Below are 17,946 nucleotides of genomic sequence, written 5' to 3'. Positions count from 1 at the left end.
GCTCGGAGCCTGCCGGAGCCGGGCAGCCCGCACCAAAGAAGTCGTTCAAGGGGGAATTTTTTTTTTTCCTCCCACCCCTAAGCCAAGAAAGAGCCGTAACGCCCCCGGCTGCTGGGGACACAGCGAGGTTTGCTGCTCCCTCGGCCCCTGGCCCCGTGTTTTCAAACGCCGGCACAACCAGCGGTTTTTTTAAAAAATAAGGTTGGTTTGGGGCTGAAAGCTTTACGAACAACGGCGGAAAAAAAACCACCCCTCGTTCCGACCTCCAGAGCCCGGGGGTCGCTCTCTATCAGCTGGCTTTTGCAGGCGGGTGAACCCTAAGCACGGATTTCCCCTTCGCACAACAGTGACCTCCCGTTTTCTGGTCCCTGCGCTCGGATATTGCAGAATGCTAAAAACGAAACCTCCGCTCCTTGGCTTAAAAAAAAAAAAAAAAAAAAATGAAATCAGCACATATTTGGTTGATGGTTTCCTCCCGGCCTGTTTATTTAATCTGACTGTATGATAGATGGCATCAGATAGGGGCTTTGTACACATTAGGCCATTCTGGATTTTTTTTTTTTTTTTTTTTCTAAATGGATCAACAAACTCGGCGGGGAAAGCTGGATAAATACAGTGCCGCCCCTTTAAACGAGCGGGGATGTTTTGGAGATGTATTACTATATTAGGTGACATGCAACTTTGCATCTCTCATACCATCACCGCAATGTTGGCCAATAGAAAGCTAAAGTCCCCCAAAAAGTGCCTAGTCCCTCCTTCCAATCCCTTATGGTCCGCTCCTACCTGCCTGCAGTGCACAAGGCGAGGCTGCTGGCGGGGATGCTATGTGCCCCCTCGGCGAGCTCCACCGCCGCTCCACCTCGGCCGCTCCTCGCCTCCTCTTCCATGACCCCGGGCTCCGACCGCTGCCCCTCTCTCCTCTGCCATGTTTCCTAGCCCTGTGACGACGACCCCTTTCTCGGTCAAGGATATTTTGAACCTGGAGCAGCACCAGAGCGGCCTGGCCCCCATGGAGCTGCCGTCGCCCTCCTGCATGCTGGCCGCCTTCAAGCAGGAGGCGTTCGCCACCGAGCCGCCCGCGCTGCCCGACCTGCGGGAGGAGCTGCCCGAGCCTCCCCCGGCCAAAGCGGCCTTCCCCAGCCCTTACTACGTTAAGAGCTACGCGGAGATGGACTCGGCCAAGGACCCTAAGGCGGATAAGAAAGGTAAAGGCGGGCGGCGAGGCGCTGCTGGCGAGCGGGGAGGCTGGGGAGGCACCGGCACCGGCTGCCCGGCCGAGGGGCTCGGGGGAGGCAAGTCGAGGGGAGAAGCATCTCCACCCCATATCCCCCCTATATCCCCCCCATATCCCCCTCCAGACATCCCCCCGGCCCTGCAGCCCCTCGGAAAGGAAAGATCCCCGGCCCTCCGACGGCCAAGCTCGCTGCCAAAGCAGGAGGTGAAGGCACAATGTCACATGCGAGGCCTCCTTTGTGTCCAAACAGCAATTAGGTGACAAGTTTTATTGCTAATTAATAGCTCTGCTGAGCCTGCCTCCGCGCCCGGGGTTCGATGTAAAGGGCACACGTGCGAGAAAGCCAAGCCGTGGCAGAGACGAGCGTGACTAAAATCGGCGCGGAGCCTCCTTGTTTACAACATAATAATAACGAGAATAACAATAATAAAGAAGACAAATTGCTTAAAGAGGTACTTGAGCGAGCAGGACTGAGCCAGCGCCGCTGCCACAAGAGCGAGCCAGCAGCAGTGGGGCCGGGGGGAAGAGACAGCGCTGCGGGGTCTTCCTCAGCGCACACGGCTTGTTTAACCCCACTTTTCTTCTCTTTTTTTTTTTTTTTTTTTTTTTTTATTATTTTTTCCCCCTTCCCTCTTTTTCCTTTGCCTGTTTAATTTGCTGCAGAGCTGTGCTCCCTGCACAAGAGCCTGGAGCAGGAGAAGAGAGACCTGGACGATCCCGAGCGCCCCAGACAGCGGAAGAGGAGGAAACCTCGCGTCCTCTTTTCCCAGGCCCAAGTCTACGAACTGGAGAGAAGGTTCAAGCAGCAGAAGTATCTCTCGGCTCCCGAAAGAGACCATCTAGCCAACGTCCTAAAGCTCACCTCCACCCAGGTGAAAATTTGGTTCCAGAATAGAAGGTATAAATGCAAAAGGCAGAGACAGGATCAGACCCTCGAGATGGTGGGGATCCCGCCGCCCCGGCGGATAGCCGTGCCGGTGCTGGTGCGGGACGGGAAGCCCTGCCTGGGGGAGTCTTCGCCCTACAGCTCGCCCTACAACGTCAGCATTAACCCCTATAGCTACAACGCCTACCCCGCGTACCCCAACTACAACAGCCCGGCCTGCAACGCCAACTACAACTGCAACTACCCCTCCGTGCAGCCCATGCAGCCCTCGGCGGCCGGCAACAACTTCATGAACTTCAGCGTGGGGGACTTGAATTCGGTGCAGACACCCATCCCGCAGGGGAACGCGGGCATCTCCACGTTGCACGGGATCCGAGCCTGGTAGGGCGGCCCCACAGGGGAACCCCACAACCTGGGGGGGGCCTCAGCCGTGCCTGGGAGCCGCTCTCGGGACACTTGGGGGCTGCGGGGGGATGAGGACGGGTCGCTGGAGCATCCCGCTGGAGCTCAGGAGCCTGGCACCCATCTCTGCGGGGAGCCCTCCGGTGTTTGGAGCTGGCACTGGGGGGCTGCTCCCACCCCCGGCCGTGCCGGACCCCTCTGGCTCCCCGCTTCCAGCGGGGTCTTTGCCCCATAGTTCTCCCCCTTCCTTCCTACAAAGCAGCCACTCATTTTGCTTGCCTCCTTCCCACTAACCGAACAACAGCGAGCCAAGCCCTACAACCCGTAACTATTATTATTATTATTTTTTACTCTTTTACTAATTATTATTGAGATCCACCTCTAAGTTTTGCACTTCCCGTACGGTCACTGCTGTCCGGCCAGCTCAGCGCCCCCCTGGGCTGCCCCTCGCCAGGCTGCTGCTGGGGCGCACGGCCGAGGACAGCCCCCCTGGGGAACAAAGCCCCCCCAAACCCCCCGGTTCCTGTAGGGTTATGCACTAAAACCTCCGTTAGTCCCGAAATGCACTGTCCGCTCCTCGTCCCGCCACCTTTCCCTTTGCTGTAGCAGCTGACGGAGCTCAGCGAGTTGTCATTAAACAGAGTGGCTTTTCTTGCGCGTCCCCCGCCTTCATTGCACGGCCGAGGTCCCCTGGGGGCTCCCCCCTGCTGCCACCCCCCCCCTTCTTGTAGCCCTCCCCGAATTTCGGAGATTGTTGCGTTAGTGAGTGCAAACTGTGCTTGCATTTTTAATGTCTTGTAAAAATTAATTTTCAATCTGCTTTGGAAGCCCCAGCCCGGGCAGGACCGCTGTGCACGAGCCCCTTCCCCTCCTATCACCCCCCAGGCAGGGGTTGGGGCCAGCCCTGTCCCCACCACCCCATTTCCCAGCTGGGTCCCAGTGCTGGGAGGCTCTGGGGGGGCTGATTTCTTCCTCGCACAGAAAGGTAGTGCAAGGGGGGTGTGGAAAAACAGCCCAAACCCTAAACTACAGGGCCCGGGGGCTGCCGGAGGGGAAGGGCCCCCCGCCTCTCTCCTTGCTCAGCCCCAGCCCCTCGCAGCCTTTACAGTAGTCGCTATCAAATGTCAATTATTGGGAGTGAGAAACAACAAACAGTGTAATTCGGCGCAGTCAAAACATCCTCTGAGTGTCTGAGATTGTCCGGCCCGGTGATAAGGCGATTAGGGGAACCTGCATCCCCTCCTGTCCTAGCCCTATCGGCCCCATCAGTAAACAGGGATGGAGACAGGGTGGCTGTGGCCCTGGGACATGGGATGAAAGGCTGCTGGGGAATGGAAGCCTTCTGCAGCCTCCGTCTCTCCTTCCCAAAGGGACCAACCCCGCACCCCCCGAGGCGGGATGGCACAGATGAGGAGCTCCCACCTCCTCCTGGTGTCTGCAAGGGGCAGAGAAGTCCCGAGTGTTGCTCACGGAGCCCCTAATGCCATATGGGGCACAGCCACCTGTATGGGGCTGTGCAGAGGGGGGCCTTCTGTCCCCCTCGAGGCCAGCCTGCCTCGGGGACACTCACCCAGAGGCAGGGGGACACTGGGCTTGTTACAGCCAAGGGGGCCAGAGCCCACCAGGCTGCAGGGTCCAAAGCACGGACACACTCTGCCCACCTCTGACCGTGCAGGAGCTGGGGCCAGCCCCAGAGTGGTGCAGCCCGGGAGGAAAAGGGTATTTCTGCACGAAACCTCGCCTGTCCTGGGACTGCTGGCTGGATGTTAACTTTTGGCTTCTTCGCACACATTCTGTGGGTTGGAGGGACTCTCAGACTTCAGCAGGTGGCTGAGAGATGGCAGGGTAGCCAGAGAAGAGCCTGCTCTAAGAGCTGAGGTGTCTGCCTTCCCGAGAGCCACAGAGAGGGAGCCAGGTTTAAATTCTGCCGCTGTGCTATGCCGTGGGGCACTGGCAGTTCTGTGCCTCAGTTTGCCTTATCTGTAAGGCACGCACAGCGTTACTGCCCGGCCCAAGGCTGCTGGCATCGTCTGCGGTCAGAGCCTGCTGCTGCAGAGCTTGGCCAGGATCAGAGCTGACAGGGAGCCCCCAGGCGATGAGGACAAGTCCCGAGTTAACACGAGGGAAAGCATCGAGATCAGCTAAAATGTGACTCACTTCTTTCAGAGCCCTGGCCCGTTATTAAGTGGTCTATAGCACCCCTCTTGCTTCCACACACCCCAGACATCCCTTCCCTTCCTCACACGTGGTCACTTCTCCAAATTTATTTTCCCCCACCCCTATCTCAGCAGCACAGCTATCAGGGAACCTACTGCTGTTACTCCAAAAGGCAGTTCTGGACACCACTTTCGGGTCCAATTTCCAGGACTGCCCTGCGCTCGTTCTGACGCGGGATGGACGCACAGCCCCTCACACGCTCCTCTCCTCCCCATGCTTCCCCATCCCTGCGGGGATTGCATCACGAGCAGATGCACGGCAGGATAAGATGGCCCTGGAGCAGCAGCTGGAGCTTCGGAGCCAGTTCCCAACACGAGGCAGGCAGAGGACAGAGCAGCAGCGGGCTGAAGCCGAGCACGGCACTGCAGCGCTGCTCCGGCAGCCAGAGGAAGGTATGGTTAAAGACCTCTCCTTAGATGGATCTGGGGGAAGCTGGACAGAATTAATGCTCATTAGGAATTAACCCCCAGCATGCTGATTTCAGCCACAGGGTGCTCACCATCTTCATGTGCTCAAGCACCCCACTGCTGCTAGTGCTGCTCTGCCAGGTCCTGCTCACCTCCTGCAAGAGCAGCCTCCAGAGCCGGTGTGACCAAAAGGATTGAGTGGTGGGAAAAGGTTTCCCTGGGACTTTGAAGGCACCGAGGCTGTTGGCACACACCACAGCATGCCCTCACACAAGTCCAGTCCTCTCAACTGCTTACAAAAACTGAAGGCATCAAACCTGACTTGTCTCTGTCTGAGCCTGAAGGGCTCCAGCGCTATAGGGCAACATCAAAAAAAATACATGCTTAGAAAGCATCGTTCCAGAGAAAAGCACAGGGTACGAGTGTTTCCCTAGGGAGCCTGAAATCAGAGCTCCTCTCAGTGTTTTGGGGCATTTTAAGGGGTGAAGGACACAGGTCTCTAATGAGCTTTGTACCTGGATCTGATCTCAGTGCCCTTTCCTCAGCTTTTTTGAATTGCACGCTCTGGCACTGGCATTTCCCCCTCCCCCTGTTGTAGGCCAGCTTTATTTAGAATGATTCAGTGCCCCCAATTCCATCCAAAGGTAACAGGAGTGCAGCTCAGCACCACTTCCCTTCAGACACACTGCGTATGGTGGGTTTACACAAACTATCTGGAATTCATACAACTTGTAAAGGAACCAAAACAACAAATAAACATGTCAGCTGTAAGGGACTGATACCAAATCCCTCGTCTCTGGCAGTTTTCTAGAAACTGAGGTAATTGTTTTTCCTAAATAACACCCCTACAATTCCTAGAGTGCATCTGTGGCCAGATATTCCTTAAATTCTGGGAGCTTTCACACCGAGTTACTCCGCGGAGTCACAAAACAAGGTTTGGTCCTGGCAGGAATTAGCCGAAGCGTGCTGGAGGAGGCCGGCAGGAAAACAACAGATCAACAGCCCTCTCTCCCCTGCCCCTAATTCATCTCACTGACAACAGTTTAGATCAATATCAGCAGTAAGTGATTTCTTGTTAACGGGGATTATTAAGAAGAATCAACACCTTTAAAACGCGATTCCTCATTGTCTCCAGAGTGAGAAAGGGAGACGGGGAGCTTTCAGACTGGAGGCTGCTCTTTCATTCCTGGGTGCTTGATTTACTACAATATGAGCTTCGTGCTACGTTTTTATGCAGAGAGAGAGAGGGAAACGGAGACTTCTCCCAACAGGAGACCAAGCACTGGCAATACATTTGTGGAAGTTGATTAATTGAGGTTTAGCAAAGCGACACGGAATAAATTACTTGCAAATCATTACCTGTCTCCTGCAGTCATTTGTAACACTGCCTCTCCGGAGCACCGTTCACTAAGAAAGCTTCCTTCAGAGGGAAGGCCTTCCCTAACTTGGTCCTAGTTCACTTCCACACCACAGGGGACTGGGGTGTTTTTCCCCCTCTCTCAAAACACATTGCTTTGTTATTTTAGTACAAACTTCAATCCAGCCTCTATCCATGGTCTTCATCATTACTACTTCTTCCACTTCACAGGCCATGCATTGCCCCACACTTTTTTTTTTTTTTTTTCCTTTCTGGATGCCAACACAGGATTTTAAAGGATCTCAAAGTCCCCTCTCCTCCCTTCCCACTGCAGCTCACCTGTTAGTCCTCAGAAAGCACTGAGCAGAAAGTATCACCAGGGGCACCAACTGAACTAGGCTGGTGCTGATTCTCACCACAGCAAAGGTTGTACGGCTGTCTCTCAGCTAACCAACCAGCTTTAAAGCATCTCTACCACTGCCAGCACACTACTGCATACATTTGCCCCAGACTGTTGCCTGAAATGCATATTAGAGCCTGTGGGCTGCCTGAAATCAGTAAAAGAAAAAATAATAATAATAATAGATTAGCTTATTTGTGTAAAAGGATTGCTGGAACTGCAGATCACACACGAACAGTGTAAACGGAGCCCTGATGAATACACTAAGATGCAGAATAAGACAAAAAATAAACTGTTTCCTGAGCACAAGCAAAAGGAAAAGATGACAGAAACCCAGGAAGAGAGATGAGAATTGAGAAGAGCAAAGCAGGGCACGCTTAAACCAGCTCTCTGTGCTGAACGACTGATGCACTGACTCCACCAAGACCATAAAACAGTTGTTAAGTCATCCCTGCTTAAAATAACATTTGTTTGGTGTCAACAAAGCAGCACAGGCTAATGGCTAAAACACAGGTCTGCACGTCAGGGACCTGTGCTGCTTCCCCAGCTCCATTACAGGCGGAGGCACCCCATTTGCAACGGGGTCAGCGCAGGCAGACCCCTGCACCTACACAAAGCGGAGGCCACACAAGTGCAGCGCTCGTCCCATGGTCTGCAGAGAGTGCTCGATGCCTGCCCAGTTTGATGTGCTGGAAAAAGAAGTTGTCCAAAATAAAAATCAACTTACAAAGGGGCAGAATCTCTTAGCGGCCAAAACCATTTTATTCCTTAGGTTTGGATAGCATTTATTGGTTTTGGGGAGACATTCTGGAACTAAATCACTATTTGTGGAGATGGTGAGGCTGAAGGAGAAACAGGCATGAATGATGCTACTGTAGAGTGGGTAAGGTCAAGAGTTAACAGGCCCAAGAAGGAAAAGTAAGTTTGTCCAGCACTTCAAATTCTATGAAATGCTCTATTATTTATTAGGAAACAAACAATTTTAAAAGATTTTTTTATATTATTTATTTTAGAGTTTTGGTCCTGGAACCAAGGAATCTGGTTGTTTAAACAGATGACTAATTTTCAGGGTTAAAAACACCTCCTCTCAGAAATATTTTATAGGTGTTCTGGATATTGGGACTAGGATTTGGTGCACTCTGCTGCAAGAATATAACCAGAGTTTATTTTAGCACAGCAGACGTTTCCTAAATAGATTGCTTTGTCCTCCAGCATAGGCTTTGAATAAGTCACAGTACTGGCTCCTAGAAATTGTCCCCAGATCCCATCTTCCTGGCCAGGATTTTCTGTATCCCTTACTATCTGTGAGAAATAAAAGCTGCTTTCAGAGCAGCCAGTGGAGGTGCAGCACACAAACATGTGCAGCGCTGGCTGGCTGTCATCAAGAGAAGCCGTTAAAAAACAGGCCACCACCACCACCCCCAAGAAAAAGTGCTTCAGTCAAATAAGTAATTTTTTTAAATATATTTTTAAGTAAAAAAAAAATAAAAAATACTAGAATAAATTTGTACTGCCTGGCTTCAGCAAGTCAGTTCTAATGATATCAATGGGATGATTTATGCTATTTCTGGGAAGGAAAACATAAATCTTGGTTAACTTGAGGTTCCGTGTGCTGCTTTATGCTTTGTGCAGTGTCAGCTGCCGCTTCCCTCACCACCACAGAGACAGGTCCAGATCCACCCCGCAAGTACACACACTTCACTTTATGGCCGTGGTTAATCCCAATGAAGGTTCTCATACCAGCACAGACAGCATGTGAGACTTTGAGTGGAAGTAATGGACACGCTGACACCCGGCTGCATTTCTGGCATCCTCCTGTACTGAGGCTCTAGCATCCTGCTGCTGTTTGTTTCTGGCTGGGAGGGCTAGGGGAGTTGTTATACACCATACCCCAGAGCATGTATACCTGTTGCATGCCCAGGAAGCAATCCACACCCTGCACATCTGTGGGTATTGTAAGAGTCCTGTGCTGTCACCATTAAATGTACAAAAACCCCACAGAGGGAACGCAGCTCCTCGCTGGCATCTTTATGGGCAGCCCCTTTAGAGCAATGCTGAAAAGTCGCTTTACTCACCCATAGTTCTTAAAACAGGAAAGCTGAATTGCTGCTCTAAAAAGAGATGTTCTGCAGCATCTCTCCCCCACCACTCACAGGCATCAGCATGCCTGTCTGGGACCTTGGTCTAATTTCTCCTTTTAGATGCACAAAAACAAATCCACAAGAGCTGCTGGGCTGCAGCACCTCAGGGAGCCAGGCCCAAGACGCCAATTTTGAGCCCACTGTTGTTTCTCCTTGAGAATTTAAATCTAAATTAACTTCTTATATGATGAGGCATTAGGACTGGAAGCCAAGTTTCCTTATTCAGTCCTTAGCACTAACATTATAGCACGTCATTTTTATACACACAAGGATTATTCCCCAGGTAACAAGGTGGAAATGAGTACTTGATGTTTTTCCCTCAAAATAAGAGCACAGGAGAACTACATCTAGTGCAGCACACTGAGACAGGGATGTTTATAGGTTAATTTCCAATTATCTTTTCTTTCTTTCCCAACCACATTTCTAGTCCCATTGGTCTCAATATACTGGTTGTGAAAACACCGCACTCTGCCCCTTTGATCAGCTAGTGAAAAGCCCTTTCATGTCTTGCTGTCTTCATTACCTTACATTTTAATTGCTGGCCTTGCATGGGACAGACAGGTGGTACAAGGTCACAGCAGGAGATGATGGATGCCTTTTGGCCGTGCAAGTCCAGATGACACGTGCTGAAGTCAACCTGTGCAGCACCGATCCGTGCTGCATGTGGGGATCGGCAGGGCACCCACAAGAGCTGACAGCTACAGCCAAACATCTACTTTAGAACCCATTAGAAACCAATAATCAACACTGTTTCAGCTCTTTTAATTTGGCATTTTAAAGCACTACACACACCGGTGTTACTCAGCTGAGCACCACCCTCCCTGCAAACTACTGGGATCACCATTTACAGGTTGCTGAGATGGCACATCAAGGCAGAGGGATTTAAATCACTCAAATCAGGAGGAGTTAGGGGCAAACCCCAAAATTTTTTAACACCACAGCCCCTGCACCCTGGTGGAGCGAACATTTCTGAACAAAAGAATCAACTTCAGGTGCCAACCTTACTTTGCATTCCACAAAAATCTTGGGAAGCAGAAACGTTGGCTTCCCCCCCTTCCTTTTTACGCACCCAGAGCTTCCCTCATTGTTCCACAGAGGACAACAGCTCTGTGGTTTGGATCCCTGTTGTACACAAGCTTCAGTGTTACCCTTACTCCACCTTTCTACAATTCCTAAATACAGACACCCATCGTTACCATGATACAGGAGGTCTCTTCTCCAATACCTTAGATTTGCTGGGCTTCTTGGTCATGACAGGAGTTACACAAGCCTTGCTGCAAGGATGGCTACGTTGGGTAGTAGGCATCATCCTGCTCTTTTAGTTACTCAAACAGAGAAGGGACAAGAAATAACAAAGAAAATACCAGGCCAGGCCATCAAGATTTTTGGTCTTAAAAGCTGAAGACAGAGCAAATGGGCTACCAAAGCAAAGGCCGAACATGGACATGTTCCTAAGTGTCACGTAATTCAGATCCAAGCTTCAGTTTGAGTAACTTTTTCAGCACGAAAAAGCCATGATCAGAGTTGTGGTGACACAAGACACTGTTCTGTTGAGGGTCAATACCGTTACGCTCAACTTATCTCAGGTAGAAAGGCAAATTAGGGATAAATCCACTCAAATCTCAGCACATAATCAAAACAGAAAAGAGGTTTATTTTGCTGAGTCAGACGATTATTTGCTCCCACTAGTAAAACTCACCCTTAACACATTAATTTTGTGTTCTCAGTTAAAGATTCTTCTGCAGGAAAGCCAAGCTGGCCCTCCAAGACTTGTCCTGAAAGGCAGAGAGCCTGACTAACTGCAGAGCAGAAGGAAATGCCTCCTATCTCCTCCTCCCCCTGCCTCCCAGATGGCCATTCCTTTCATTTGCTGGGCAGGTTCCTTCCCCACGCGCAGCTGTTCCCAACTGCAGCCAAAAATCAAGACGTTGGCACTCATTAGCTCTACTCAGTCCTTTCATCCCGAAGTCAACGGGACACACTTAAAGAGCATAAATGACAGGAGTCGAGTTTAGGCTGAGGTACAGGTGGCTGGGACTGGAGAGGCCATTCAAGCAATTAGTTCCCCACTTACAGTCTTTTTTTTTTTTTCCTCTGGTGAAATACCATTTAGGAGAAATAAATTTTGCAGATTATTGTGTGTCAGTTGAAGAGCGTCACCCTCTACAAATGTCTTGAGGCCATTCCTGTTGTATCAAGCAGGATACCAGCACGACACCCACCTTCCGAGGGAAAATAAAACTATTTAGAGGAGATCCAGAATCAGTCAAGAAAACCTTGTGGGCTACAGAAATTTTATATTATTTTTCCTTAAGAAAGGAACCAATAACTTCAGAATTTTTAAGTCACTGATGTGTTGTGGAAAACTTTTGGGGATAAAGCATAACCACTCTGAAAATAGTTTTGCAGTGATTAGCTGTTCTGCAGGGTGCTCCTTATGTGTTTCCTATGTAGTATGCACTTCTTGCAGTCTTTTTTGTTTGTTTGTTTGTTTTTTTTAGGTAAGCTCCAACTTGCTGAGATCTTGAAATTGGGAAGACCCTATTTAAATTTTAGCCCTAACACTCGACACAGAACCTCACAGGGGTCATCTAAGCTCACATACAGTGCTGCAAACAGCGGCAGATGGCTCAGGTGAGGAACGAGGTCCTCCACTGCCTACTGAACGCAGGCAGCCTGAAAAGGCACGGAGAGAAATCCCTGCTTCGCAGCAGGGATTAGCTCGCATGCTAAATGGATGGAAAAATGGATGGGGGCGAGCAGAGGGAAGCCTCGCAGAAAGAGGAACTGACTTTTCAAAGAGAGAAAACACTTTCTGGTGACCTGAGCTAAAGATAGGATGAGCACAACCAGCAGCTTTTTAAAGCAGCACATCCCATCTTATCAGCAAGAGCCCTAGAAGGGGAAATAGCTTTCACCAAATGCAGCGTTTTACAGAGCTCTTCCTCCAGCCACCGGCCAGCTCTAACAGTGCCACAGAAAAACACACCTGCGAGCACACATAGGGCTCAGAGCTGGCTTTCCCCAGGTTATAGGATGCCCTGCAGGGCCAGCGTCTCGCTGAGCCCCACCGGGGGGCTGGCTGCACCCCACAAGCCCAGAGGAGCCCTCCCTGAAGGCTCCCCCATGGCTGTGCCCAGGTACCACAGACCCACAAATCCTTTATCATTTTGACTTCTGACCTTGAGACGGGTGTGGGGCTGCCCTGCCACCATCATCGCTTCCTTCCAGCTCCCAGCAATGGGGATGCTTAAAAAAAAGAAAAAGGGTATTGTGGTGATAGATTTGTCAAGACCAAGGGTCAAGTTTATGTTGATCTACAGGTGTCAGAAGGGTACTGATCCAGTGATTAAGTTCCCCAAAGGGTCACCATAAATCCTCAGGGGGATGAGAATACCACATAACTTATTTGCAGATGTTGCAGACGTAACCAGATAAGGCAGAGCAACTGCCCAGCAAGCACTCACAGACACAGCCAGAGCAACAGGTGATGCCAAGATGTTCGTTTCCTGTAAGCCTCGGTGGCCAAACATATAAAAAGGTGAAAACATCGACCCATTCAGAACGATGGCATTTGTTTCAGCTTAAATTGGAATATCTTTGGCTTACACAAGATGAAAGACTCTGTAAACATAGTCCTTGGTCACATTACTTCCCTGATTCAAGAAATACTTTTGGGAACGTAATTACTTCGCAGATGGAAAAGCTGTTACACGAGGTGCGGCAGATACCGGATAATAATTTCCTGCTCCTCATTTCCAGCTCCGCAGCGCAGGCTGATGCTAAAGTTTTCCAAAGCCTTTGACACCAAGCGGGGTGCGATCACAAGCCCTGCAGCCAAGGAGCAGGCAAGCTTTTCCAGCGGCGGTGGCTCGGTATTTCTGCAGCTCAAGCGTCCAAGGCCAGCAGTTCCCGCAGAGCTCGATGCTCAGTCCCTTTATCACGGCTCCTCTCCCTGTGGCCGTCAGAGCAGGATCTAATTTTAAAAAGCAGCGATATGGCCCCGCTGCAGTCCCGCAGAAATACCCAGCGGCTAACTGTACTGCAAGAGTGCACGAGCCATTATGCAGCTGCAGAGCTGCACTGAACAGAATGCAGAAAAAGTTAGCTCGCCAACTTGAAGCTCAACATTTATTTTTTTTTTGCCAATTTTATTTTTAGAATAGTGCTGGGATTAATGTATCAGATAAATACTTGGGATTAACTAAAGTAATTTTAATAAAAACAAGTCAGTAACTAAAAAGAAAGTTTTATCTAACTCTGTTCCTTCAGAAGAATAGCCTTTAATGTAACAAAATCAATACATTTTCCTTTGTGATATATTCCAAAGGAAATTAGAAATATATAGGAATTAAGAAATCTCTTTGAGATAGAAGAAACTCAGTTTAACTTAAAATAGTTTTGAGCACCGAACTGCACACTAGTTTTTCATAAATTCTACATAGGAAAATTGGAAATTATATTCCAATAGAGCAAAACAGCTTATTATGAGAATAATATGCCATATAGCTGGGTGCAGCACATCTCAGTTAAAACATGCTGCTGTCGCCACCAAAGCCCAAAGATTTATCATTTTGGAAATGCCTGTAGCATCTGCGTTGCAGTTTATTGTGCTTCTGAGTGACCGTCAGCACTGAAAGCAGAACACCTTGCTGGGTCCAAATGAGGGCTTTCCTCTGGTGGAGCAGGGCAGAGGCTCACACAACACAAGCAGGCAGCTCACTCACGTACCCAGTGGGTGCACAATGACATATTGCTGAATAGTGCCCCAAAATGTCTAAGAGCACATACAGCAGCAAGTATCACAGCTGGTTTCTCCCTGCCTGAAGGCAGAGAGTTTCAAAACCGCCCTTAACTCAACTATATTGAGCTTCAGCTCTATTATATTGAAATTCAACCTCATGGAATCGGGCTTCGCTTTGTGCCGAGGAGGCGCAGCTGGAAGGTGAGCGCTGAGGCGGTGCAGGGCTCGGCAGAACTTTATTTCACAGTGCGACCTAGTGGCTTCTGGGATGAACGATCACCGAGTCAGGGGGAGACCTTGGTGCAGCAGCTCAGTACGAGGCAAACCCAGACCCGTGTAAATGCAAACCGACCTCCACACCTGCCTGAGCAGAGCAGGAGCTAGCTGTTGACACTGCAGGAGAGGGAAAAAAATAGAGAGAGGGGAGAGAGAGCTGCCTAAGATCACTAACCCAAGCACTTCCAATTGGATATTTGTATATAAATTCACATCAGCAATCCACGCTCCAGCAGCTGCATCCCATGCCAGGCAGGTAGCCCCTTTATTCAACAATTCTGATTTTTCCTTCCTTCCTGCTGCTGGAGATTAGCATGGGAAAACTGAGCTAGTGCCACTGGAGGCCTTTCAGAGACTGTCCCTCCCTTTTTCATCCTCTCTCAGTATCAAGATGTCAACACCAGGCTCTGATGAGCCTTTCAGACAAGCCTCTTTGTGCTTCCCCACATTTCCTGCCAGCACAGGGACACTCTGGAAACAGCCGCGCAGCCTTCTCCCCATCAGAAACCTTTCCAACCTCTTTTCAAACCTCCCTCTGCTCCAGAACAGGTCAGCAACTGCCACCACTGCCTTTTGCACAGCACAGCACCTCCTCGTTCCTTCATCTGCATCCATCCATCTTCTTTCCTTGGGGGGCCCTAGCTGCAGGAGCCATACCACTGCCCCGTGCTCATGCAGAGAGCAACGAGCAGTGCCCAGGTGCTACACCAGTACAAGGAGATGATTAAAAGGAGATGTTAAAACTCATCAGGGTAGACAGGGAGCCAAGTCTGGCAACATTCGGTGGGAGAAGTCAAACCCTGGTATGAGACAACCACCAGACACAATGGTTTTCCCATATTTAGAAAGGGGAGAAGGATCCTGGCCTCCCCGGGCAATGCCTCCTGATCGCCAGATGAAAGGAGTCGTGTAAGTACTAAGTAGTATTAATAGTCAGAGGCGCAGTACGTATATACGGGACTAATAGAGTCAAACAAAACTTCAGTGATTTCCAATAGCAACATTTGTATAATGCCATCGACACTCAGCTGCTGATAAGTGGGACACACTTAAGGAATTTTAATAAGCCTTTGAAAAGGTTTAACTGATGTGAATTAAGCCCCGAGATAATTTAGACACAGGGCTATCATTCTCCAGTTAAAAATAATTGATCGCGAATTGAAACACCCCATCTAATGCCCTAGTGTACAAAGGCAAAGAAAATGTTATTTGTCAGCAGCAGCACCTGGGGCTGATGAGCACATTTCTGGAGCAAGCTGCAGCGAGTCGGAGGTGTGCACGGGCTGCAAGAGATACAGAGCAGCTCCACTTACCTGGGGGAGCTTTTCCTTTCACTGGGTCATGGGCAAGGTACTTCATAACGTTTGGATATGTTAATTAACAATAAGGGTCTGGTTTCTATTCCAACACTAAATCCCGTGCCTTACGCATCATAGGTCAGTGTGGAAAGGGCTGTTAACATCAGCTTCAATCCCCCAAAATAGCTCTGCCAAAGCAAAGACTTAATCAAAGTTTATAAATAAACACAGGAGGGTTGGGGTTTTTTTTGCCCCCTTCCCGAAAGGAGCATTCTATATTTACTGTTTGTTATTTTAGGTATTATACGCTACTGGCATTTTCTCTCTTAAAGCTCACTAACATTTGCAGGCTCCTCTAACAGCGGTAATTCAATGTGCTTTTCACAAGGCAGTAACACCAGAAGCTCTTGTTGCAGTGTGTAAACCTGAATATCCACATACGTCTTCACAGAAATTAATCGACTTGTAGTAACGACCAGAAGTGAATCCCCATTTGCTGTCTTTCATTGCAAATATTCTCCAGTTGCCTACGAAGCTATTTAGAGTTCGGTCTGTGGGAGATCAGGAGCTAACTCTGGGTCAAAGTCTGCTATCTAGTAACAGCAGATACCAGTACAAAGACAAAACTACTAAAAAAATGAAAATCAGCACATACAGAAATCCCCTCCCTTCCCTTTTTGGCTGGTTCTGAAGAAGCAGACCGCTTACTGGCACAAAGCAGCCACTACCTGAGAGCTGGGAGTCGCTGGCACCAAACTACTCGCACTGAGCTCCCTGCATTTGTGCTTCAGCTATTTGCAAATACGCTCTGACACAAACTAACGTGAGCAGCATTATGATCTGTAGCAACCCACACAATATTATATCCAAATGATAAGAGGCAAAGGAAGAATGCTTTGTCGAACACGGCTCAGAAAGGAACTCATTTGTTTAATCCCAAACACACAGCATTGTATCAGAGCGCAGACTCAGCCGAAGGGAAGGCTCCCTTCTCTTGGATGCATTAAGCATTTGCTATTATCAGCCACGGGATAGGAGGCCAACTGGATCAATAGCCTTACTCAATATAGAAAATCTTATCTCCCTTTCAGACTAGCTAGCAATAATGTCAGCACCTAGATGCCACTGACAGAGTTATCTCAGATCAGCAGCAGCACCAACTGCTGGGGAGTTGGGTGACACCTCTGAAAAGCCAATAATCCAAACAGAAATTTTTTCCTTGCTGTCCTTTTTGAAGATAAAGGGAAACCAATCCACCTCTCCGCTCTTGGCGTTTATCAGGACTACAAACCAACACCCTGCAGGGGCCGCGGGTTTCAGTTTCAGATCTGCGTTCCCGTTGGGACGAGGCAGAGCGAGGACCTGGCGGGCACAGCCAGAGCAGACCCCTGCAGGGGTCAGGTCCGAAAGCGTCCCTGCACGCGATACGTAGCCGGCCCGCTGTTGAAAAGAAGCGAGCAGAAAGCTTTCATGTCGTTCTATATATATGTGGTTCTATCTATAGGGCCTGGTGTGCGCTGATCCCCGCGGAGACGTTCTCCCTGCCTGCCCTTTGGGCGCTTATCGCGGGAGCGGAGGGATGCACGCAGCATTATCACCAGGCCAGGCTCAGAGCAGCCGAGTGGCATTTTCCTTTCATGCAGAAACCGACACCAAACGCAGGGCAAAGCAGCTTGCGGGACGGCGGCACAGCCTGCGACCCTGCCTGGCAGCCTCGGAGCAGGGAGATAAGCGGGACGCGCGCGGCAGCTCCGCCACTGCGGCAGGAGACAAAGGTCGGCAGCGATAGCATCTCATCGGTCTCACGCTGCCCGTTTAAAAATAAAATGACTTAAAAATTTCAATGACTTCGCAAGGCTGCAGAAGCCTCGCGATTCACCCAGCGCTGTGGCATCTGATACTCTTCGTTTTGTGAGAAGTGAGACCGGTATTTATCGCATCTCTTCTTCGCAGTACTACCTGAAGTCTGTGCTGGAAGAGTGCCATTCCCCTCAGCTGCCAGTTGCATGAAACCCACTTACATGCAGCACCAGAACTGCCATGTTAAGGAAGGAGCCTGTCAAGAGCTGCAGCATCGCTGAACTTGTACTAGAGGTGCAGGAATACGCATCCTTTAAAAACCTCAGTAAGTCACCTAACAAGAAGAAATAGATCAGAAAAACTGGTCACCTCTGATGATAAAGAGAAATAATTAGCTTTATTAAAGCGTGTATTTCTTTTTTTTTTTAAAAGAAATTATGAGCAAAAAAAAGCACATAAATCCAAGACTTCCTACCTATCCAGGTGGGATAGCAATGGCTACAACATACCACGGAAACACTCCAAGCTAAGTGAAACTGGACTAAGAAACATTCTTTCTAAAAACTAGGTCCTTACAGATGTGCCCTTATTAATCAGTGTGTCTGTAGGTTTAGCCTTACTCAGAACAGAAGGAGGAAAGCAGACCTTTGTTACTCAGACCCTCGCTACCCATTTAGATACCAGTGAAGTGACGCACGAGCCCCTGGATGCATTCATTCAACCAAAAACCTGACGGCACAGTGGGACCAATGCAGAGACAGCAGACAGAGCAAGAGCTGGTTCT

General features: G+C 49.6%; 1 protein-coding gene across 1 annotated transcript; it reads left to right on the top strand.

Moving 5' to 3' along the window:
- Positions 1–925: 925 nt before the first annotated feature.
- NKX2-5 (NK2 homeobox 5) lies at positions 926–2,505 on the top strand (the record flags this gene model as incomplete). Its single annotated transcript, XM_084294997.1, has 2 exons — positions 926–1,205; positions 1,898–2,505. 2 exons carry the CDS (start codon positions 926–928, stop codon positions 2,503–2,505), a joined length of 888 nt encoding a protein of 295 aa, XP_084151123.1.
- Between the last annotated feature and the right edge of the window lie 15,441 nt (positions 2,506–17,946).

This window comes from Netta rufina, assembly GCF_964035555.1.
Source record: "Netta rufina genome assembly, chromosome: 14".
Taxonomy (NCBI): domain Eukaryota; kingdom Metazoa; phylum Chordata; class Aves; order Anseriformes; family Anatidae; genus Netta; species Netta rufina.
This window is presented reverse-complemented; position numbering and strand designations above follow the sequence as displayed.